This window comes from Larus michahellis, chromosome 1 (assembly GCF_964199755.1).
Source record: "Larus michahellis chromosome 1, bLarMic1.1, whole genome shotgun sequence".
Classification (NCBI taxonomy): Eukaryota; Metazoa; Chordata; class Aves; order Charadriiformes; family Laridae; genus Larus; species Larus michahellis.
In genome coordinates this window covers 224,315,708-224,341,749 of record NC_133896.1, presented here as the reverse complement: position 1 = coordinate 224,341,749, position 26,042 = coordinate 224,315,708, and the positions used below count along the sequence as shown (strand labels likewise).

At 38.8% G+C, this 26,042-nt stretch overlaps 1 protein-coding gene across 1 annotated transcript; it reads right to left on the bottom strand.

Moving 5' to 3' along the window:
- Window positions 1-121: 121 nt before the first annotated feature.
- LOC141738000 (glutamate carboxypeptidase 2-like) lies at window positions 122-25,824 on the bottom strand. The gene is made up of 18 exons (XM_074573029.1): window positions 25,721-25,824; window positions 22,748-22,934; window positions 21,858-21,959; window positions 18,799-18,924; window positions 16,740-16,926; window positions 15,911-16,004; window positions 13,666-13,764; window positions 12,475-12,560; window positions 11,358-11,477; window positions 9,927-10,009; window positions 9,571-9,634; window positions 8,969-9,036; window positions 6,867-6,958; window positions 5,959-6,049; window positions 4,899-5,163; window positions 3,610-3,691; window positions 1,785-1,877; window positions 122-733 (listed from the first exon to the last, which is right to left on the bottom strand). Exons 1-18 carry the CDS (start codon window positions 25,774-25,776, stop codon window positions 544-546), a joined length of 2,085 nt encoding a protein of 694 aa, XP_074429130.1. The 5' UTR covers window positions 25,777-25,824; the 3' UTR covers window positions 122-543.
- Between the last annotated feature and the right edge of the window lie 218 nt (window positions 25,825-26,042).

Here is a 26,042-nt window from a genome sequence, read left to right as displayed (position 1 = left end):
GTATTCTGGGCTGGCTGCCCAAAACTTGTTATGATCATTACACATCTCTCACACAGTATGTGACGGTTTTCCCATCTTCATACGTGATTCTTTGTGTAAAAGGAGAGCTGAGAGGGCTATCTATAATTACACAACTCCAAGGTAAATAATAAAAAGTCAACAACAAAATTAGAAACCGATAGAAACATGAAATGACTTCTGGTTTCCTAACGCACTATGAGTAGTGCTATAATAATTGAGCTAGAAAAATTCTGAAAATAAATCCAGTAGTTAGCAATTCGTAAAATCTGAAGCTGAGAGAAAACATGAAACTTTTGCACTCTCACTTCAGAGGTTATCCAAAGCCTGATCTCTCTGAATGGAGTACATTACCTCGTTAACATTGCCAAATGCATTCCGCTTGGGCTTATTATTTGCAAAGAAAAAGATTTTTTGGATTATGTGTTCTTTGTAATAATCTGCATAGTGTTTTTAAATGCTCCATTTTCAAGGCTTCTGCGAACTGTCATACGTAGTCTTCGTTGATGATTACGTTGTTGATATTTATGCTACTTCTTTCAGTGTCCCTGCTGCTGCCTGTACAGTGAAGGCTGCAATGGAAATCTGCCTCTTAACTTCTTCCCAGGCTTCATGTTGGTCAGCTTTGTTTTTAATGTCAAACATGGCATCATAGATCCCTGGGAATGATTCTCCTGCATACTTGTTATGGCTGCTTGGAGCAAAGATGACATGTCTGTGGGGAAGTTGGGGGAAAAAAATAACAATATTCTACATTAGGAAAATAAAACATATTATTTTCTGAATAAAACTAATCTGTTTCTGTATCATCAGTTAAATTCTTGACACTGAAGATCTAAATAAATAAGATTATTGTAGCAATAGTACCTACAATCTATGAAGCAAGAAAATAACATAAGCTAAATTATTCCATGTGAATTCCAGAACTTTATAGATAAAAAGAGTTGAGATAGAAGTTGACTAATGTATTCTCCTTTCCCTCATTTTAGATGAAATAGAGAGATAAAAAAACAGCCAGCTTCTTTTCTCACAGATATACACAATCTCCAACAGATACAGGCACGCTTTGAGGTAGGAAAGCTGATGCTTTAACAAAAGACTGTTCTCAACAGATTTTTAATCAGAAGCTACGAGGGGAACAAGGACTTTACATCGTAGAGTTCTCTTTCTACAGTTATTTTTTAGTGGAACTTTTCAGTGGAAAGATTCCTGTTCTGAATTATGCAGAGTGGTAGGAGGGCCAAAAAGCTAGACTTGGCTTGACTATTCTGCCTCTCAAACAACATTTACTTCTTGAACTGGATGAGAGAACTACTGAATTCACTTCACTGCTGTTGAAGTACTGCTCTCTACACTGTATTTGCTAGCATGACTGTTCTGCTACAATCAATCAAATTGTAGATACTTCAATTATACCCTATTTCACTTTCAAATCGTAGTAACTTCCTAAAGATCCTTTACCACTGAAATGACTTGAACTGAGTCCGGGGTGAAACTTTTAGATCTGTTTAGAAGCCCACAGAAATCAGTGGTAATAGGTTTACTGATCTGAATAGGCTTCCAACAAGACTCTTCCTCATTCTGCATAGTGTACCTCACTGAAGTTTTCCCTAATGTTGTCTTCCCTTTTCAATTTTATTTGTCCTGTTTAATCTACTTTTACCACGTTGAATAAAATCATTACAATTCCATTTAGAGACCTGTAAATCTTAAAGGAATTCTTATATGGTACTCAAGGCGGAAAGTGAAAAATAAGCCCTTCTTACCTATAGAATGGCCTGCCAGGTAATCCAAGGGGATCAATAAAAGCCCTTTCTAGAAACATGAGCTGATCATTTAGCGATCTGACAGCAAGTAGGCTAAAAAGAAAACGGAGGAATATGTTAGCTACAAAGTGTTTGGCCCACTCTCACCCCGTGCCTCCATGTACACAGCTCGGGATTTGTGAAGGACAGTAGATCCAGGATGTTGAACTTAAAGTGTAGGCCACGAGACAGCCCAAGTCAGATAACCTGCAAAACAGAATTATGCTGTTCTGTACTGTGAGACAGTCTGAAAGTCTCTTAAAGCTGTTTTTAAAGGCCAAGGAATAGTGTCAAAGAAGACAGAGACTTTCAGGCATTTTCTCTCATGTTGCACCTTATTCCTTTAGCTCGTTTTCATTAGGATGCTTAGGCAGACCATTCTCTTCTTTTGTACCACAGTTTTCTAAAGAACCTATTTTCCACAAGGCCAACCAGCTGCAAATTACTTCAATAAAATAATTTATTTTTATGTAAAACCACAACATCTGAGAAACAGGAACCTTGTGATGTTAGAATCATCTTTTGAATCATCCAAGAACCGTGTTTTTCCAACGTCAGATTGTAAATTCCCTAGAGCAGAGACCATCTGTGTGCTTTGAATAGCTCTGAGCATACTACTGATGCTTAACAAATACAAGAACTGTGAAGAAGATTATACTGAATATATGTGGGTTTGGTAGTTTACATCCGAAGGAACTTATTGTAGCACTTCAAAGGCACTCACTAAGGAAAATGGTGAAATTTATATCGCTGTAAGCCTGGAGTAACTACCATCAAGGAAACTTTTTCAAGTTTACATTGGTGTAAATGAAAATTGAAACTGGTTCGTTGGATTAAAGCTTAGATTTAGGCCATCCATCAATTAAACCATTTTGAAAATGCCACATACATGTCATATGTCATAAATGTCATATTTTACAGAAGAAATTTTTGTTAACTCATTTATCTTGAAAGTTGCTGCCATTAAAAAGATGGCTTTTATTCTCACTTAGTCTTCCATAAGGGTAAGCGTATGGCTAAATTATATTCTTCCCAAGAAATGTAACATACACATATGGATGTGTATGTTAACGGATAAAGGAATATGTTAATGTTAATGTTAATGTTAATGAATAAAAGGAAATTTGATTTCTCATTCTGGGCATGGCCTACAAAGAATAAATTAACAATTAAGTCAAGTGCCAATTAGACCCTTTGGCATAGGTGGTGCATAGAAATTTTGGGAAAGCTCATCAAAAAGCTTGCCACAACTACAATCACGGTACTTGATTGGTGTATTGTTTTTTTTCATTAAGTATTACCATTATCTTGAAAACTAGAGTGCTGGCAAAGGAAGAGCACAAGTCAACATTTGTTCTTTAATGGTAATCCAGTGACAAAATCCTACGATGTGTTTCTACTTGGAGGGAGTTACACACCTGAGCTGGCTCTGCTCATGCTAACCAGCATTCTAGGCACATCCATGTACCATCCTGGCACTGCTCCTCAATTAAAACCTGACAAGAATTGACATTAATTACCTTGGACACTTTTCAAAGCTAATATGGCTAGATTCCCAGGCTCTGCAGTGTCTCTGATGTCCAGTAATTCAACATTTCTAGACTTTGTTTCCTAGAGTAACCAGATCCTTAGAGACAGGAACCCGTAAGGACCTATGAAACAAATGACTGACGTCATTTGTCGCCAAGGTTATTGAGGGGACTAAATGCAAGGGAAGACCATGCCCTCTGAGCCCAGAGGACTACATGGAGTATTTTACTGGAAGAAGAAAAAGAGTTAAACTTACTTATTGATATCTATTTGTTGCAGTCTCTCATGAAACTTAGCAGCAACTTCTGTAAAATTCTTCACAGCTGAAAACAGAGCATCTGGAGGGAGCAAGAAGGAAGCATTTAACTTCAAATTCTGAAGAAATCATTTAACAAAGCAAATTCTTCAAATTAAAGCTTTATCTTTCCCTGTGATCATGATCTGCCAATTCTCACTGAATAAAAATCAGATGACCCCCTATTCCTACATTAAAAACTATGTAATTCTGTGAAAATGTGCCTTGGAGACAATAGAAATCAGTATTTTTGTGAATACTGCTTATTGCTTGCTACCTAAAGAATGTACATAAATACCAAAAACTAGAGCATGTATTGCCAGAATCAGACTGTTTGGGTAGGTCTGAGATTTTATAAATCCCCAAACCTATGTTTTATTGGTACGTCCCTCCACACAAACATTTTTGAGAAAGTCTGAGTGTACGTGTCTATGTGTGTGTGCATGCACGCACACGTATCCGATATTGGTCATAAGCAGCCAAGTCCTAAACTGAATAGTATGTAATGTTGCCAATAAAATAAAGGCTTCTCAGGCAGGAGGCATATTGTGAATCCCTATAACATGAAATAATATTTCACATGCCAGCACAAGATCCCTATTGTTGCATAGGGATGAACCATTCCTGCGCGACCAAGCCCCGAGGCAAACTTCTCATGATGCTTGCGCTTCCCATCACATGCCCATAAACTGAAACAAGAGAACTTTTGACTGGAGATAACGAGAATAGTTTTAATCCTGAGAACAGTCAAGGACTGTGGTCCAGAGAGGTTCTGTAGTCTCTGTCCTTGGAGGTTTTCAAGACCAGATGGCATAAAGCTCTGAGCAACCTGGTCTGACCTCACAGCTGACCTGCCTTGGGCAGGTTCACCTAGAGACCTTCTGAGGTTCCTTCTAACATGTTATTATCCTATGATCAGTGTTGCACAGAGAACTACCCAACGCTGTAAGCTGCAAAGCAGTGTTATTTATTTTTTTTCAGGGACCAAGACAAAGATATTTTGTTGGCAACACTGGTGAACCGTGCACAGATCAAGAACATTCGACTCTAAGCGTTGGCAGTGGCATAGTCTCTAGACAGGCACGCTAGTGACAAAATATTCAAATTTCAAATTATTAGAGGGTGTGGCTCTTGTTTTATTTTCTGTTCATGCAGCACAAGGTAAATACCAGGTCACGACTAAGACATACATTGAGATAGAACATTGGTAGCATTAACAGAGGAAGAGTGTGATGAAAGACTGTACGTACCAAAGGATACATTGTATGTTGCCAGTTCCTCTTCATGGTTCCTTGACAAATTATAGATGATGTGAGCATAGGTGCTCACAGCTGATGCATAATCTCTACAGTCAAACGGAAGCACAACGGAGTTGGCCAATTCAAACACCAGCCCTCCCCGTACCTGAGCTACTGTCAGATGATTCTTGAAACTGGGATCATAAAACCTCTCCACAATTTCATAGGTTTCATAGACACTGTGGTAAACTGGATAGCTGCTATATTTTTCTACATTCTGAAACAAACCCAAACAAAACCATTACTCAGTTGTAACTTCCGCTTTGCTTGAAAACCTTTGCTGTGGGATTCAAGGCACTGTAGAGTTAAGTTTCAGGTCGCACTAATCCTATGCAGCCACTACAGACAGTCAAATGAGAAGAACTGCGCAGTGGTGGCTCTCTTAGATATCAACCTGTGGAAGATGAACAGTCATTTGGAGATGCCCCTCTCCACTGACCATGTGCAGAGCCTAAGAAGATAGCTAAGAACAGACACATAACCTTTAACCGGCTAAACAGAGGTGAGACTGCCCTGCCTCTCTTTGCTTGGATCTCAACAGTTGTTTCTCTTTGTGCCTTTGAATATGCCTCTTCAGAGGAAAAGGCCACATTGAGTAGATTGCTCCTCAAACATTTCTCAATTAGCCTCACCTCACAGTATGCTCCAGAGTCAAACCCATACTTTCCATAAAACACAAACCATTTTGAATTCAAAGCTCCATAAGTTATTACAAATCATTCAAAAGTCATCATAAGCCATTCATAAGCCTTCAAGAACCACAGGTAATTTTGAGCACATCCCTGTACCCCGAGCAAAGTTCCTTTTGTCTGACTGACACCAAGTTGACCATTCCTATTTATTAAATATTTGTGTTGTAGTAGCACAGAGTTCTACTAATGAACTAGGACTCTACTCTGACACACTAAACTGAACTACTCCAAAAAGCTGGCAGTCTAAATGGCTCAATTACAGGTGACGTTATTCAGGCAGTTACAGGGGGGAGACAAAATTACTTAAGACACAGACTTACCCAATTTTTACTGTAGCGTGCTCTGCCTGAAGCAATGCCAAGACGTTGAAAAAAGACTTCAAAGTCATTGCCAGAACCCAGTTTATTTATTCTTTTAACAAGAAAGAGGAAAATTCCTTGAGCGACAATACTTAAAGTATAATTTTAGTTCACTTCCTAGTACTGTGGTAATTATTTATTCTGCAGTCACAGTCACTAGTCTTTCCCTAGCACTCTCGTTTTATCAATATACCACGAATTGCCTGTGACCCCTACATTACATGCACCTCACCAACTGCATTCTCGGAGGAGCAGAGTCATCATTCTCAGGGGCAGAGAAATCAAACTCTCAAAAAAAGAATTTAACTCACTGTCTTTAATCATTGAGAAGACCCAATGACCTTCCTCTTATTGAACTTCCACTATCCGAAGCTCTCAACTCAGAGAAAACACAACTGTACTGGCATGGCTCCACGGAATAGAATCAGTCTTTGAGCTTCCATAGAGAAACTCTGGTAATTTTGAAGGACAGTGTTGTAAAACCTGTCTGATGTGCTCCCCAGCCACCCAAACTCAGAGGTGTTCCAGGAGGCTGGAGGCGAGTGCAAGGGAAAGCTGCTGTGATTAGCACCTTGTGTGCCTGCCGCTGGGTTGTGCATACAACCCTTATTTGTCTAAATCTCTGTAAACTACATAAGCACTTTACTTTTCATACATAAAGCTTCCTGTTCGTGCTACAAAGGCAGGTTCACAAAACTGTAGTACAATAGCGTATCAGCTGCAATCAATAAAACCCTGAAATTTTTACCAGCTGAGGATCACACCATTTCTTTTAGGAGCTCAGTTTTTCAAGTGGTATTTCTTTAAAAACCACACTCTACAAGTTACAGTAACTTTTGGCATATCGTTTATTTTCTTTTGTCACTGACCTGGGGACGTCTTTGTATTCTCTTGATGGATTTTTTTTATACCAGCTCTCATAAAGAGTTTTTCCCTCAAACCCCTCATCAGGACTTGGTATCTAGAAAAAGTTTATTGTAAAAAAATACAAAGCGTACAATTTCAAATGTTACCAATAATCAGGTAAAGTATACGGCTTAGGGCAATTAATAAGTCACAGTCTTAAGTCCCTTAACCTTTCTGCATTTCCACTGTAACATTTCAAATGCATAGCATTTTTCAGAGGAATAGTTTATTGGCTAAAAATAGGTAATTTTCAATGGAAGAAAACACAGGGAAATCAAAACATTTCAAGTCAATATCTACATTCTGATATTTCTTCATGAGATTTTCAGCCATTTAATTTAAATATCCAACATTAAAAAAAACCTCACAAAACCAAAACTTTTTGTTTCACTTTGCCAGGAAATATCAAACAATTTTGTCTTGGTTTGATTCAAAATTGTTTCTGCCATTTTAGTTCACAAAAATTATTTTCATGGGTGCAGCAGTAACCTTAGAAGGGTAAAGCGTATAGTGCTTGGTGTTAATGTCATCATAGCTGCTACAGAGCTATCCATACCATAACCATCCTAAAGTTCATTCCTATCACCCTAACTACCTTCCAGATTACTGAGCAGGTTAAACAACGTGGGTATTTTATTTTTTCATCTTTCCTTTTTATTGGTCAGCTGCTGAGGTTTTATTATCTTTAATCTATTAAAGATTATTAATATCTATTCTATTATTAATATCTAGATCTACTATCTAAGAATCCGCAATAGAAATAAAAAATCAAACTAACATATTTGGTGTTTTGGTCATGAAGCTAACTGTTCATAGAACAGCGTTAACACTTTTTGCCACAGATTAACCTTGGATGGGATCACACAGGACCTCCTTCCCGATCAGCATTCTCTTCAGACATCAGCCACCAACAAGCTGCGATTACGCGCATTCTTCAGCCTTTGTCGCTGCTTCCCAGCTCCAGGATGGGTTATGAAACCATGTATACTGGTATTTAGGCCAACATTTGGTGCCCAAACTAAGACTTTGCTGACCTGACTTTCTGACTGTTCTGAATACCTGCACTTAGCACAGGTTACCACGGGAACTGCAGGTGATCTGCTCTTCTGCAGTTCAGGGCAGAAATATCTTTATCTGAGCACCTAATTTCAACAGAGTTAAATTTTATTTGTTGCTTTTCAATTGCCAGCAAATTATTACACTGAATTACTACATATCCTTTACCATTTACCATTACCATTTACCACCTACCATCCTGTACCAGTACAATGGCAGCTTCCAAGAGACAACAAATTAACAACCTTGGAAAAGACAGATGACTGAACATATACAGGCAGATGAAGACAGATATAGTAGATTCACAGAATATATACAGTAGCTGAATGTACATTATATATATGTATATAAAACACCAACACAGAAAACTAATTAAATGTTCATGCTTTAATGCAGATGAACAGAAAAAAAAACCAACCAGAACTAAAAAGCCTTTTAGTGCCAGCCTCTAAGACTCACTCTCGAAGCAAGGAACATCTTACATCTAAGACGGTGAGGTTATTTCCTGAGAAAGGTCCCTACCTTTTAATTTTGTGTGCCACAAAAATATGTGTGAGAGCATTGTGTTCAGAGCCAGTGAAGCACATTGATCAAACCTGTCACATTATGCTAAAAACAACACTGTGGCAAGCCTTATTTCTTCCCCTGCCTAAAGGGAGTCAGAATCTCTCACTGCCATGGGCACCGTAGTAGTTGGACTGGGCAGCCAGGTTTGTGCTTGTTTCTGTCATCTGGCTCATGGCATTTTTTTATTCTTTTGTTCTTAGAAAGAATACTTTGATAGGAGGAGTGGAAAAATCCCCTAATCCTGAATAACTAATAATTTAAAGGTGTAAACTTGAAATCCCTTTGCTGCCCCTGGGAAAAAGCTCCAGTCACTTAACTATTGACTTACAAGGGGTACTGCAGTCAGAAAAGAAAGAAACATCTGACACTCTATTTTACACACAGAGCCCCATCCAGTAAGTGAGCACTGAACATGCTGGCTAGAAATTTCAAGCGGTATTACCTCTTTAGTAAGACTGTACACCAGTCTGTACATCAGTGGTGTGCAATCCACTCGTAGGGTGTAGTTTCCTGAAAAAAAGGAAAAATCATTTATTTGAAGAAGCAAGTTCTACTGATGCCATTATTTGTTAATAAGAAAGTGACTAGAGAACTACACTCTCTACAAGGAACAAGCTGATTCTCCCCGTAGAAGAGTTCTGGGATCTTGGCAGTGCATTTGTATTGGTGAAGATGAATTACAGCCCAGCTTTTGGGGCAACCTTAAGAGCTTTTCTTATGTCCCTATGTTTATTACGCATGTTATAAGAGGAGAACCTGACTCTAAAGAGTTCCACAGAAATGCTGACAGGGATTCAACAGTTCTTGTCCCTCCCCATGACTTCCCAAATAGTGTAGCTACTGTAATGGACTTCTCCCCTGAAGCACCAGGAATATCTGAAGGATACTTTATGATTCTGGATCAGTTTCCCCCCACATCTACTCCCAGACTAATGCAACAACACTATCACATGGAAGCTTTTATGGATCTCCAAGCCAAAGTGCCTCCAAGTCACCTATATATACCATCACTACTCCGGTCAAAAACCAGTCAAAGCTATGTACCTTCGATGGAGGAATCTGCATTGATATACGCCACTCCTCGTGCTTGCAATACTTTGGCATTTTCCTATGAGAAGAAAAAGAGGAAGAAAATGCTGTGGAACACTTTTTTTTCCTAAGAACTATTTTCCCATCCACAGAAGTAAGAGCCGTTTCAGGGAAAGACATCACGTACTGCAGGGAGACATATATTCTTGGTAGTTCAAAAGGAAACTTATGAGTGTGTGTGCGTGAGTGTGTGTGAGTGCGTGTGTGTGTAAGGAAGAGAGAGGGAGGGAGGGACGAAGTGCTGCTTTCTGGTACAGACTTCTCAAGGATCTGCCACAGTGAAAGTTTCTCTTTGAACACTATTGGTTTACCTCAGCCCACTCTGTCGATCCTAACAAGCCAAATTCCTCTGCATCCCAGCTTGCAAATATCACTGTTCTCCTTGGCCTCCATCCTGCAACAAAAGACCATGAAAACTGTATTCCAGAAATAAAGACTGCTTGTTACATGGTGACTAACATGACAACAAATGTCATTTGGGGGGAGTTCATCTTTTATCCCCATCTGTGGGGAAAGAGGTGTGTTTAAGGAACTTTAACACCAACTTTTTCACTATCTAATCTAATAATGGTTTGCTAATTTTGTAGCAATCTCACTTCTGCTTCAATATTGTGCCAAATAATGTATTCTTTTTCATTTCTCAGCTTTAACGGCAAGAAAATTTTCTAAAATTTAAAACTCTGAACAAGCAAAAATAATTGTTGAAGAAAAGCTTTTCTACTGGTTTTGCTCTGTCCAATTTAGTGGACGCTGCATACCAGTGTCTACTTTGACAGAAAAGTGTCTGACATCTTTTCATATCTATTACTGAACTTCTTCGACCTGTCTCACAAATGCTGGATTTCAAAACTTAAGGAATTCCCTGTAACTTTGACAGATCACCTTCAAAACAAAGATCTTTCACTTGAAGTGAAATCTGCATCCCATTTAAACTCAGGCCAAATGAAACACATTCTATTGCCCTGCCTCTGTAACCGCCCAAAGTTTTCTTTGAGGCTACTGGAATCTTCGTCTTTTGCTCCCTTGCATTCCAAGAGCAGTTTCCCCTAATACCCAATAAGTGGGAGGGAATGGAAAGAAAACTAAATGTCAGTAGGTTTTAAGTGCAATGGTTAGGCAAAGAAAGCTCCTTTAGCATAGTACGTGAGCTGTCAGAGCTTCTTTGCGTGGGATGTGAGATAGGGAAATGGCATTTGCACTGACAGCAGCAGAAACTTGGTACAGCTGGCATTTGTTCTTATTCTAATGTAACTAGGCGTGAGGTATTTTTAACCGTTACCTCCTCCTATGTTTGCACAGCTCATTCTCTGCATTCCACAGACATGCTTTATATATTCTTGGGTCTGTCTCCAAACCACAGTCAAGTGCTGAGAGGGTTCTCGATGTTGCCTCGATGAAACTTTGATCAGTCCACCGCTGTATTGCTTTTACAGGGACACTGAAACATCCAGTCTGACCAGCCTCAAATACACAGCCATCAATTGTACTTAAATGTCATATTTATTTCAGTAGCCCCAATTTTGTGTTTTGTTTTCCTTTAGGTGTACCTTCTCTTGAGTAGAAGTACCTCACAGATACGGAAGTTGTAACTGGAGCTAATTAACAACTGCAGAGCAGCGTGCTTATTCAAGAGATCAGAGATACAGCTGTTTAATTTTAAGCATGTGCTTAAATCCCAGAGAAATCAATAGGCACTGCTGAGAGCATTGATTTTGGTGTGCTTTATTCTTTCATTACATTACCTTTCCTTTTCAGTTTTCCAAAGCTCCTCACAATCTCGTGAACCACAGCTGCCCCACTCTGAGGATCAATGCCACCAAATACCCATGAGTCGCGGTGGCCTCCCAGGATGACATATCTGTCTAGAGAAATTAATGATGGAGGTTTACCTAGAAAAACTTTTTTCCTGCCATAGAAATGCTAATTGTAAGTAATTTCTAATTTTCCATGTAGGTATCAGGCAACAAAGCTTAACAGTTTATAATAACATGATAGGCAAAAGACATCTTAAATCTCCAAAGACGTTCTTCTGCGTTTTCAGCCAGTGCCAAAGAATTTGTCAAACACAATAACTTGATCTCATAAAACCTAAAACCTCTTAAATTCCATGTTACTTCTGTTATTAGAAATACTGCACCTGTCCTCTAAAGATAGAAGCATCTTTCCATATTTTACAATAGTGTGCTTCATAGTAAAGTTGATCCACTAATTATATTTATACAGCATGCCAACTCGCAACATTAAGGTGTGCTGAATGCAGTATTTCTCTGAATATATACATTGTCAATCATAAAAAGAGTTGTCCAATCACGATAGAGATGTGATTAATAAGGTGAAAGTCAGACTAGATCTCTGTGCTACCATAACATGGTTAAAGTTGTGTGTCAGGCAACAGGGAAGTGCTGCAGTTACAAGTTAAATGATGTTATCATCATCCTAAGGATGTCTGTATGTCTGGGCTTTCAGACTGTAAAATCACCCTGGTTACAAGAGAGTGTAAGACAGACAAAAAGTCAGTAGTGGTGGATGTGATGTCTTCAGACGGAATGCAAAATCCATTCCCCTGTGTTAGCAGGGAAGAATATCCACTTAAGAATATTCTTTCAATTGCGAAGTCACTTGCCTGAAGACAAATATTTCCATCTTGGTTATGACTCCCCATTGAAAATCAGCATTTACAGTGAAACTGCTGACATACCCTGAACCACACGAAAGCTGGTGCAATAAATATTTCAACTCCAATGATCATGTAGTGCAATATTTCAGAGAAAACTATGTTCTCCATTTCCCCCTTGTAACTATGAAGTGCGTGTAGAGGTTACTGGACGCTCACATCACACTGAAGACAAATGACTTTACCTGGTTCCACTGTGCCTCTGATGGTACCGATCACATTGTAAATCCTCCTTACTTCGTTGTTGCTATGAATGTGCATTTTCACCTTTCTAGTGCATTGGGAAGAAAACCCAAAGAGAAAATCCACCAGATTAGATAAGAAAACATCTTGACGCCTTTCAAAAGTGTACAATATAAATTGTAAGGAAAGCATTTTGGCCAAATTTATCCTCCGTTAAACCAAAGTAAATCTGAAAAGATTTCAGTGTAGTTTTTTTCTGGATTTATACTTGTGCAATTGAGAACAGCATTTAGCCCTTGAAAGCTATGTATTGTTATTGATGTCAATAGGATTTACAAGGGTAACAGGCTCAGAACTCCAAATTCAAAGATTTTTTGCTAGCAGATAGTTTTTAAATTTGGAGAAGTGAAAGAAAAATGAAAACCATCTAATGTTAGAAAGATAAATAGTTCTCATCATCTAGAGGTTGGTGCAAATTAGAACTGACCCCAGCACAGGCAATATTGATGTGGCAGCTCAGGCAGCAGAAAATCAGACAACCTGAGTTGCAACAAGAGAATTTGTTTGTTTATCTACAACACGGCTGGAGGTGCAACAACTCATCCTCAAGGGCTGTCTGTATATTTTTCAGAAAGAATTTTTCATGTGGTATGACTAAGCCACAGGGAGGTCAAACGGTTCATATGAAGTCAGTACAATAGCTCAGCCAATATTGAAACACCTGGACTTTAGTCCTAGACTGTAATTACTAAATCAGGTTAAAAAAATCGGAAGCAATAAAAATGACATTGTAGTTAAAGCTTTTTTTCTGGAAAACTTGACTCGTAGGTTAATACTGGTTTATATAAGGCAATAGGTAAGACCGGAAGCTGGACCTACATGAATTTTAAGAAGACAACAAATTCAGTTCTCAAAAAAATAATCAGTTTCATCAAATAGTTTGTCAAAGGTTAGATGCTTTTCAAATGTCACTGGTTAAAGACTATCTGGAAACTAAAGCAGTTCAGTCATATCCCTCCAATCGAGATGTACTTCTACTGAAGCTTTGCCGTGAGTGCATTTCAGCCCAGGAAATGGTCATAATCAAAGGAATGACGCAAATAACCCCAACTACTCTACCTTTCGTCAAATTCTATTGCTCTACCTGTTTTTCTCTGATCCCAAGCATGCTTTCCTTATGAAACAAAACTGACCTTGTAGAATAATCTGTTGTGAAGCCAGGACCCACACTGTAAGATACATTCAAATTTCCTTTCCAGCTACTATGCGGCGGTGCGTGTCCTCCCATATTACTATTATGAAAAAAAAATCATCATTATTAGCTACAGACATCTTACAATAGCACCAAACACGAATGAGGAACCAGGAATCACACTTTGTCAGGTCCCATGCACACCAGTCATCGTCTTTGTCTCATACAATTTATACTACAAGTTTCCACAGGAGAATAATCTGTCTTTTTAGCTACATTAATACTAATAAATTAACATAGAGGAATAGTCCTGGGCATTGAGATCAGGCTGGAATGGCCTACAGCTATCCTGTTAGCCTCCAAAGGTTTTGCATACAATCTGCCTCTTGCAAACGCTCCCTGGAATCTCCTGCTACGTTGAACTGGATTTGCTTTCGAATAAGCAGAGAGTAACTTGGGCCATTCTAACCGTTTAACAACATAGACAGTTTCTGTGCCTGGATACTGTTCGATCTGTCAGCACAGACAGAGTTGATGTGTTTCAAAGGTGTCTAAAACTGCAGGAATGTGACCAGTCCAAGCCACCTCTTCTTGTTCCATTGTCAAAGGTGAGATGTTTTTTTCTCAGTTAACAAAACTGGAAATGCAATAATTCAGTGGATCGCAATCACCCATACTTATTCACCTATTCTAAAGGATTTATATTTTTGACACGAACTTGTGAGAAACAAAAATATTAAAAAGTATGTTGGATGTTCTGGTTCTTATTGGGCAAAATATATTTATTGTAAATAAAAGCATGTCCTTTACTGCAAATGCATATTTTAGTCAAGCTTTACTCCACAGAACACTTCAGCATGTCTTTAAGTCCTTGGTTTATTTTCTTACATAAAAATGTGATAGCAGGAATAACCAGAAGTTATGATTTCTCAAGACAAAAGTTAAAAAAAAGACACAGTATTTTTAGAGGATTTAGATTTCATTTCTAATTATTAAAACCAATTTCTAGAATTATTTACAAGTTATTGAAGAGAAATATCTAGCTACCTCATATTTATATATATTATTCTGCTCTACCACTACCAGTTGGCAGTGGAAAAAAGAGTTTTTTAACTTATACCTTTATCATTATGAACAGTTATCCTCATAACAGAGATGACCATAAAGCTTTAAAGAAAAGACAGTTCGGACATATATTAGTCCGTAAAAGCTTGGGAGGAAATAGGAAAAACACTAGAACAGTGCTAATGAACATCAGGTATGCAAAGACACAAATATAGTAAAATTCTGCCTCATATAAAAATATCTAGCTTTAATACTTCAGAGGAAACCTGCACTGAGAGACAAGATAGAATTAATTTTTTTTTTTACTCCGTATTCAAACAGAGGCATCAAACAGAGCAGAATGATTGCTCATGTGATTTAGATGTAAAATTCCTACACAAATACACACGCAAGATTAAATTCACTTATTGCCCTAAACACTTATGCGCGGTGCTGTTGCCAGCCCAGGCGTTTCCTGCTCTGTACCTCTGCAGTTGACAAAGATGATTATTGCTACATTTTTAGGGGAACGATACACTTGACAACTCAATCACATCTTAGTTTTTTCAGAGAACTTCTTTGGTTTGTTGAGATAATTACGAATTCTAATGCTGCCCGCTGGCAAGCTGGTAGCCTGTCGTCATGTCACTTGCATGTTTTGTAAGCACACTCAGCTACATGTCTACTAAATCCCCCATAACACTCCAGAGTTTCCTCAGTGTCCTTATATTAGTTTGCTAGCATCGCTTCATATTTCTGCAGCACAATACACCTGATGAGAGAAAGCACACGCCTTCATCTAACGGAGGACAGTGTAGATACTGTCCTATCAAACACACATGGCAAGCATTTCCCTGGACAAATGAATGACTTAATTTGCGGTCTTTTTCACAAGATGGGTATCATGCCATCCTCAAAACTTATGCCTTTATTCAAACTGAGAGGCACTTTATAACTTCAGTATACCTGACTGATCATGATATATTGCAAATGATCCTGATATGACATCATTGCAAACGATATCTGATATGTAGTAATAGACAACATGTTTGCCTTCTATGGAGGACCTAATGGGAAACACACACTATTTTCAACAGCTACGACAGAAGCACAGTGCAAGTCTTCTCCCTGTCTTTTCAAATACTCTCATAACTTTCAAAAAACAGTCTGCTTAAAATTCTTCATGTCTCCAGTACACTTACCGCAGCAATGACTCAGCATCATGATAGCCAATGGGATGAACTGGAATTTTTGGGAGACCTACAGCACTGTCTTTGTCTAATCGATAGGTGTATTCTGAAAGCAAAAGACAGTTATTTTCATATTTACAACTCTCAGAAGGAATCTGTACAATTCATAGCACAGTCCTAACACTGGAGTCAGGGATAATCATTTCACTTTCCTCAAAGTCAGGCTGACAGTTCTTCAGTGATTTCCTTCTTTATCAACATGTTTTCAGAGAAACACTAAAAATGTTCTCCAATAGTGTCTTCAGTCATGCATTTAGAGCATTAGGTGAAGGTGATGAACCAGTGGGAAACAGTCATCTTCTCAGGAGCCTCAGCTGCAGCCAGGTGACGAGTCCCAGTATGAAAGATCTCCGCGTTGCCAGTGGGGGCTCTTGTGGAGGGAAAGCAGCCCAAATCCTGCAGAACAGGAAACTACAGAAGCAAAGCAACCTGTGGGCTGTGTAGGCTGGCTCCTTGCTGACTGACTGATGAGAAACAGGAAGAGAAGACTAGGGCTTCAGCTGTCCAACGCTTGTGTCACGATCTCTGGGCTAACTTGGGTATGTCTGTGAAGTTAAGCAGACCAGCACTGCACTGTGTAACTCCCTTAACATACCCTCGCTTTCTCTGATGCACCTTTTGCAGAAGTGGCCTACTGATGTGAAGCCCAATCTGCCTCTTCTGAGCAACAGAAAGACCAAGAAAAAATGTGTTTTTTTCCAAGGGAACGAACATCCCCATTACCTTCCCATCCCTTCCTGAAAGCAGACCCTCAGAGTATGACTTCTTCAGTGTCACTCACCTTTTGCAGGATAACCTGGTGTCAGAGGATCCCCTGCCCCGTTCAGGTTTAACACATTCCCACGCTGGGCTCCTCCGCCTGGAAGGTTCCAGCCGTTTGGATAGGGATCTACTCCTGGGGCGCAGTAGTCAGCAGGGTCAGAGTACAGAATAACTCCCTTGGCACCTGCCAGTTCAGCATTCTTCACCTACAAAGCACATCTCCGGTCCCTATCCAGTCCTTTATAGCTTCACACAAGAGTTCAAGGGGCAAAAGAAAGTCATATAAATTACAGTGATTATTCCTCAGGGCCTTTTACAGTGCCTGGGCTAAGTAAAGGGCCCATTACTGTCTCATATCAAAAATTTCCTGAAAATATATATGTGGATATCAGGTTCCATAAGAAAGTAAAAGGTTTTCTGTTGCTCTGCATTTTAGTTAGGAGATAACTGCATTAACGTGGAACACATCCTTCACACTACTACTACATAACCTGAGTTTATATTCTGTCATCCAGACAAATACAATCAACTGACTATCGAAAGGTACCCATCAGGGATGGAAAAAGCTGTATCACATGGATGCAATCTTATCTTTCAGTTAGTCATGTATTTACCTTGTTTACCTAAACGATCTCCTGAGATACCTCAGGCTTCAGACTACACAGAAACATTATTATTGGAGAGCTTGAAACTGTCTTTGGCTGTGAACAAGCCTAACTCCAAAGGGGCCTCTTCACGAGGCTTAGGTTTATTACAGCAGAAGCACGGACCTGCACGCTATTTTGATTTTTAAAAGTGTTCTCACACGACTTTATTATTGTATAATCCTGGCTGGTAGAGAGTGAAAGAAAATATATGTCATTCTGACATCCCAATCTGTTTTGCCACTAGATAAGACAATGATGTATAGTGACTGAGTGACAACTAATCCTCAACAGTTTTAAATTTGGATATTTTAATTCAGAAACACTATAGCTTTTTTTCAGGAAATACAGTACTTGCCTTAATCCTCTATCCTATTCTTGCATACCATTCGGAAGTTGGAAAATCACAGTACAGTTCTCCAGATTTTATACAAGCTACCGAATTCTTCAGTATATAAACAGTCATTAGAAATGAATGAACAGATCATCCCTTTGTGTCAATGAGGGCATGTAATTTCTAAACCACAGGACAACTGCCCCTCTAGATACTAATAACTCTGAGGTGTTTGTATTTAATTTTAATAGAAGATTCATAGCCAGCAATACCTTCTTCCAATTTTTAAGTCTTTTCCATTCAGATAGTATCTTTAAGAGTGGTAAACAATTTAGTGAAAATATTGTCTGAGCTAGAGTGTGAGTTACATGTCACTTTTCACTGGTGTGTGTACGTACGTATGTAAACCAGTGAGTTACCCACTAAAAAAGCTCACAGGAGATTACCCAAGAGCATATAATAAGAGCTGGCATTCCAGCGAGGAGATTCAGTGTTTGATACCCTTAGGTAACTGAAAAATGCAAACTATAGTCCTGCCACAATTAGGGTCAAACTAATTTTTGTACAAGAGACAAACACATTTAAATAACTTGAGCATAAGTATGCACATGATTACGTACTTTCCTATCAGGCCATGGAAATATGCAGAAATTTGTAGCTTAAAAATATTTATATGATAGGGACATTGAATAAACACATATAGAATTTAAAATAACCTCCGTATAGTTACAGTCTCTGCCTGGTGTACAGAAACCACTATGAAGAAACATAATATAGGCATCTTAAGGCACAGATGAACCAATAGGGAAGAACAGCCCAGTTCAGAGCTACAGTGCACTTCCCAAGAATGTTAGTAATATTTTGGAACTCTTTCTAGTATGCAAATACGGAACATTTTCCAACTTATTAACTTTTATCCTATAGATGTATTATATGCGTATTAAATATATACTTTATGTCTTCTAAGAAAGAACCATCTTTGAGCACAGCGCTATGAAAAACCGTTAGGCTAAATTTTCCAGAACACTTTAGTAAGTGTTTCAGTCTCGTGAAATCAACTGAAGGACAGCACAAGTAACGTTTTCACAGAGAGGCATTACCTTATTTCCTCTGAAGATCTTCCCATATCTGGCAATAACAATCTTTCCTGTACAGTTAATTCCCATTTCACGCTCTAGCCTAAAGAAGTACTCGGTGCGGCCATAATTCACATACACTAACTCACCCTGATCGAAAGAGGTAGAATTTGAAACAAGAATGTCAATGAGCATGTCAAAAGGAGGATGTGATCTAGTAAGAGAATCAGATGGGAACAACGAGCTCTGGGACTGGCTCTGGTACGAATTCTTTTTTGATCATGAGACGATTAGGTAGGCAAGTGACTTCTAACGAGTTTATAGACTCCTACCATCCAAAGCTGCCAGACTCTGTCCTTAACGGAGAGTTAAGATAGGACTGCTGAAACAGAAACTTCGAGTAAGCACTCAGAGTGCAGCAATTACTTCTCTTCGTAGTCTGTTTAAGCTGTAGTCCGTCTTGGACAGATGGAGGTAATTCAGACCCAGAGGCCACAGTAAATATTTTATGCAGTAAACTAAATGATGCCAATATCCTATGAAATTCTCAGGACTCGATTATCATTCAATACAGCAGAAGCTACAGGACTGTCAAAATAAATACAACTTGCGCATGAATAAAGTATTCTTCACGATTGTGTTTCAAGCCTGTTATTCAGTACTTGATGCCTGATTCATCTTCCTTAACGTCAGTTACCTAAAAGTTGTGTGCATTGTCTAAGAAGGTCCTGTAGTGCACTCCATAGCCAATGAAGAGCTGGGAAGTCCTCTGAAAACTCACCCTTTCCAGGAGAACTCACCTCAATCCTGTTTCAAACACCTATTTTAGGAAGGAATAAACTGCCCTCTGGATATACCTCTCCTTGATTACACCTGAAAGACTGTTTTAGAGAAAATGCCTATAATAAGCCTCAAAGACTGATTAAGGGAAAATGCCTTTGATACCAGACAACTAAAATTAGGTGACAGGACACTTTTCCTTAGTGCATTTCTCCATATCACCAGAGACCTCCAGAGAGATCTTCAATTTAATTTCAAAAAGGTATAAACTTAAATCTCTTATACCGATAAAAATCGCTGACTAGATATTCAGGCGGTCTCACATTAAGAGCATTCAAATGTTACCATATATAGTCTCATATAACAGATTCTGGTCCTCTGTGTTCAGAGAATAATTCAAAAACACAAGGATTATTCTTGGGGAGGTTTTTCTGAATTTATGGAGTAGTTTTCCTTCTCAGTAAAGTCAAGTATAGCTCTATAGAAGTAGAGCTCTCAAGCTCTAAGTAAGTAAGCAAGTAAGTAAGCAAGCTCTACTTACTTAGAAGTATAGCTCTCAAGAACTTTGATCCATTTCTACCGCTTTCCAGGAAGTTGCCTACTTGCGAGACTACAGTTAGCCTGTGATGCGGGTACTTTACATCCTTCTCCCTTCATTGAACTCGGAGCTTTACGCAGGAATTGTTCGCAAAATTAATGAGGAGAAAGAGAACCTGAACTTGGCAAGTTCCAAATATCTCTCTCCGTAGCTTAGTTCTGGTTTTTTACAGAATGCCTTTTAACACAAAATACATGAACAGGCCTGGGAGAATTCAGAAGAGCCCTGAACGCACTGAGTATTCCCACTGCTGAGCTATATACATGCTCCCTCTTTGCAGCACAGGTGCAGACAGCTGCTCACTGCAGAATGTTATTGCTAACAGCGCTAGCTAGGAACCTGGAGCTTTTGTCAAAGTTTTATGCAATAAGGTGAATATAAGCATCACATTTTGAAAAGACAATCTGTCTTTTCTTTCTTTTTTTCAGAAACAATGTTCTTACATCTAATTAAAATAAAATCATTTTCTAAAGAAGAAAGATGCAGCTTTCAGAATTTGTTTTTATTATTTCCATGACTTCACTTTTATTATTTCCCATATCCCATCACTCTCTCTCCAGAAATCAAATAAAGTGGTGAAGTTATTCTGCTTTCTTTGGGGCTATTATGTTATAACACAGTGCCAGAATCCGTGAATTTTACCTTACGTTACTGCAATTCTTGAAATACTCTAAGCTGTCATATCCTAGGGTACAGACTATCTGCTCGGTTCTCCAGCTTCCTTTGAGTATCTGAGGCAAATGAATACAGAATACCTTTTGTTTTCTGGACTTGCGCAGCTTATTAACAAACTTCAGGAAGCACATGACTCTAATACCGGGCTGTGTGAGTAAAAGCCTTGTTAGCAGGTTTCAAAGTCAGATCCAACTTTAAAGCAGAGACTGGACCAGATGACCTCCAGAGGGCCCTGCCAACCTACGTTATTCTATGTATAGAACGTATAGACAGGAAAGATGCTGAGAACAACAACAAAAATTTCTAATCTTACAAAATATTAATTGAAACCACTAATGATCACGGGATAGAAAGCTCCTGTTACACAGGACAGCTTTATAAAAGCAAGCCTGCCAGCTGGTACAAGATAGAAAAGATTAGTGTTAAACTCCAATCACAGCAACACTTTTACCGCCAGCTAGAAATGCTAGCAAAAGCCCTTTTCAAGCATACCGTACACTGTGCAGTTATACCTGTCAGTGTGAGCCTTGGGCAAGCAGCATTTTGAAAATTAGATTGTTCACTTGGCTCCATAAATGTAACAGTCTTATTTGTTCATCAAGATGGGAAACAATGGTGCATAGCCACAGAAATATCAGGAGAAGCTTATAGCAGCTTACAACATTAAATTATTTTATTTTACCATATTTTTTTAAAAAAAGGTAAAAATAAAATCCAGTTCTGTCTCAAACTAGAGAAAAAAAATCAAACACGTATGGGTGCTCAATTTGAACATTGCTCCATTGCAAAACTTCCACGAACATCAGAGCTACGACATTTTTCCTACTGGTGACATGTCACGTTTTGAACTAAAGCCTAAGACCCAGGAACTTCACGTTATTCTGTACCACTCTGTGCTATGCTACGCTACACTACGCTATCATATTCCATCTTTTCTATTTCTGTCTCTATTTCTATTTCTACTCCTGTTCCTACTTCTCTTTCTATTTCTCTTCCCACTTCCATTTCTTTTACTATTCTACGGTGTTACCTCAGGCATTCCTTGGGCTGAAAACGCACTGTAGGGTGGCACCACATTTCTAACAGCCTCATATCCTGGAGGAGGAGGTTCAGATAAGGATGTATTGAAAATCTAGTGGCAAAGAAGAAAAGAAAAAAAAGTAAACCAGGCAATATGGAAAAGAAGTACTGTCTATTCAGGCACATTTCACATGCATTTGCAGTTTAAAAGCCTCTAGTTTTAGAACTCCAAATGAGGAGTGGCAACAACTTTCGCTAGCACCGAGCATCCTTTTCAGCATGCAGGCTCAATGTGTGATCTTGCAAATCCCATCTCCACTCTTCACGCAGAATCCTGCTTAAATGAATACAAGGTCCCTTAAGGTGGTCTCAGGACTGCAGAAAAGAGCAGGTTAGATCATAATGGCAAAAAATGCTTGTGTCCTGCTCATCCCTGGAGCTTCTATGAGCACTAGAGCTGCTCCGTAATGAAGTGATGTTACTTGTGACAGTCCATCTCAAGGCCTAAACTCTAATCTTCAAGAAACTGAATTTAGCACAATTACCAATACTGTATAATGAATCAATGCAACTAACGATGCTGACCACGGCTGCTTTCCTCTTTCTAAATAACAGAACAATTTTAAAATAATTTCATTACATAAAGTCATTCTCTCACATAATTCTACTTTAATCCATATATGTCAGTATGCTGTAAGGATCAGGGTAATTATTAGTATTCCTAGCGCATGCATTAAGAAACAAAGATTCAAAATACAAAAGCAAACGGGAACCCCTCGTTTCCATAGCTTTGGACCAGGCCCAACACCACTAGCAGCGCAGAGAGCTTTCCTTCCCAGGCTTCGCAGGTGTATGAAGGTGATTTTGTTCCCTAGCTGCGGAAACTGGTGTTTTCTGTACCTCATTTCCATGCTCATCAGTTATTGAGATGTAGTTGGGCTTGGTGTCATCGGGGTAAGAGAGCAAGACATCATAATGAACCAACTGAACAGAATCCAAACCAAACTCCTTCCACTCAGCTTGGACTTGCTGCGCCAGATGCAGATTCTCCTTTGTTCCTGCTAGGTGAGGAAGCCGTGTAAAATTGCTAGAGAAAAAGAAGCAACAAGTCAGGATCAGGCATTGCAGCTCATAATCAGAACTCCTCTTAGCCTAGCTGGAAATAAACCCATTAAAGATGATCAGACGTATACAGGCTAAATAAGGACCTAGACTCCTCTGTATCCATGAGTCTTACATATCTTATCCATGTCTTATACATAAATTAACAGGTTTCAGTCTGACCTGAGCTACCACAGGTGTTTGTATCTTCCTCGCAGCTGTGGGGTCTTGTCCTCGCTTTGCTCTTTGTCTTCCGGGTGACCTTAAGCCAATCACTCCTATGCATAATGAGACTGACCCTCCTCGTGAAGTGATAAAAGAATTGGGTAGAATTATCTTTGCGTATTTAATTTAGAAATGTGCATAATTGGTCTGATCCCTACTTTTAATTAACTGGATATTCTCCTTGGGTCCTACTATTTTCATTAATTTTGGCACAAATACCAATTCATCTAAAAGTTCATTCTGCGTGTGTCTTGCTGGCAAATAAGAGAGAGTGAGTTCACAGTGGCTTACCAACAAGGAACAGAAAAACTCAACAACTTGTGACTGAAGAGAAAAAGTCATCCCATGTGAATAACAAACAGTGAAAGATAACATAAATAATGAACAGCCCATTGCCTGGAAAAAAAACAAAAACAAAAATTGTCCTGACCATTGTGAAAGCCTAGTGGTAAAATGAGATGAAGAAACTCCCAGGTGAATGAAGTTGTCATCACAATGCCCTCATCTTGTCATTTGACCATGCCATCAACATGCCACAGAAACATGTGTCGCACCAGATGGTGTTAATGAAGGAAATTGGATCTTCAATAAGGAAGGGGTGTAAGGTTGGGAAAAATTTGAATTTTTTAGTTCCAGTGAGAACAAAGACATCAAATAAAGCATTCTGGAAGAACTATACACTTCTGCTTTTGTAACAAATGCTGCTAGATAAAACCATATTCCTTTGATAACGTAAACATCCAGCACCAACACTGTAGTAAAAGTCCCTGCTACAGTGACAGTACCCTTTTCTGGATGACATACTGAACCAAGAGCACAGTTACGTGCTATTGTTAGAGCCAATGGCTGTTTTCTGTATGAGTCTGGAATGTTTAAGTCTCACATTTTCATTAAAATTTGACTTATGGAATAACATTCTCTTACATTATATTCCCATTTAACTGAAGATTGTGTTTTTCTTCATTTCCTCTTCTAATCTGTTGACTGCCTGTACTGGTAGTTCTGAGCAGGGACTAAGTATCTGCCATATTTCACCACAGAACTGGACACAGGACAGTAAATGAAGTACGACATTTCCTGTTGGCATGAAGACAGGGAGTTAAGAGGGCAGAAAGCAGTCCTTTTACAGAGCTGTTTAAGAACAGTTCACTTTTGGGGAGCCAAAACACAGGTTAGGACTGTTAAAAAATCCTAAATCTTCAGGTTTTGATGTTTATATAGTCCAAGACACGGCCGTTATGTAGTAAAGAGAATGTACTTCCCATCTAATTTATTTGCAACAGTTTGTGGCAAGTGCACTTAAAGTGAAACGAGTGGGATTGCCACAATCTTATAAACCAAAAATGTTTTTTCAATTATTTAGTTTTGTAGCAAGACAGAAGTTCATGCTATTTAATCAGGCTGGTAATTTAAGGCAAACCTGAATTTGTTGATTGCTCCTAAAATAACTGATACTCTAACACTTTCTTTACACAGACAGTAAATTTCTATCCATAAACTATGACTTCTGGTCCACTACTGACTAGAATAAATACAACTCTTAACAAATACTACACTCTCCTAGGAGAAAAATAATCTCTTTACAAGACCCCTAAAATAAACAAATAATAGTGTATCAGTGTCCTTGTAGTTCAAGCTTCTAAGTTACAGAAACTAAGAAATAAATTACAGTAATTAAACTGTAATAGATTAAAAAAATCTGTATTATCATCTTCCATTGTTTTGAATTTTCAGGAACACATGTTAGCAGCTTTGCTTTTAGGATTTATAAAAGAAGTAAGGGTACATTTAAAATCAAGTAATTTAAGTACTAAAGGGTAGATGAGATGACAAAATTAGTGGTAAAAAACCACGGTGTCAAAAAAGACTCTAAAGCTTTAAGACTATGAGCTTTATTATGAGCAGTGTAACGTACCGCCAGCTGACTAGCTGGTATCTACTATGTCTGCTCCAGCTATTCATTGTGCAGACAGAAAGAGCCTGGAAACGTATCCTTCTTCATGAAAGTGAGTACAAGGCTGGAACGGCCACGCATTAACACATAAATTTGGTCACAACATGACAAAGTGTGAAGGGAGAGTAGAGAGTAGCAATACAGTATTAAGGCCTAAGCTGTAGGAAGAACCAAAGGCTTCAACACTGGCATGATTTTCTTCTCTCTTACACTGCTGTAATCTGCTGTTTTCTATTTAATCTCTCCTGATTTAAATTCATCCATACAGCCTAATCTGAGGTGAACTTTTTTCCATAAAAATCAATGTAAGATAAACTTTGTTGTAGACTGAAAAAGGACACGTAAGAGAAAAGCTGAACTTCTACATTGTACAAGCACTCACCAAGGGCTGAGCACGAGCTTGGCCAATTTTTAACTACTTTAACCACTGAGACAATCAAAACCACTGTTTTGTCCATCACAGCTCACTGGGACACATGAGATAAAATCTACGTCCGAGAACCTGTACACCCTCGTCTGTCTGGTGGCATCCTTGCACTGCTTCCTGCTTGGATTTTCTTTTCTTTTGACTGATTAGTCTAGATATTGCTTACTAAAGAAACTGCTTGATGTTTTCAGCTTTCATTTCGGCCATAAACGTTGCCTTCATCTCCTCATAAGGACTCACAGATGTCTTCTTTTCTGTGGGTTTTGCAAACCAGCCTGTACAACACACCAAAACACAATAGTAAGAACACCAGAGCAATCTTACCATGACACACACCATCCCTCTTTGGTTTCACCACAAGATTGTCACTGTGTATTTTACCACTGCTTTTATCTCAGCACAGACAAGCAGCCACAATCTACTGCAGGCTGCACAGCGACGGCAGCAGCAGTTGCCCTCACGTGAAGAGAACTTCTTTACCTAGGTAG

Coding starts and splice junctions, on each gene's coding strand:
- LOC141738000 (XM_074573029.1), bottom strand. CDS start 25,776: ATGAAGGCAACGTTTATGGCCGAAATGAAAGCTGAAAACATCAAGCAG. Junction 12,561..13,665: donor ACAACAGATTATTCTACAAG/GTCAGTTTTGTT, acceptor CCAATGCACTAG/AAAGGTGAAAATGCACATTC. Junction 5,164..5,958: donor CACGCTACAGTAAAAATTGG/GTAAGTCTGTGT, acceptor GGTTTGTTTCAG/AATGTAGAAAAATATAGCAG.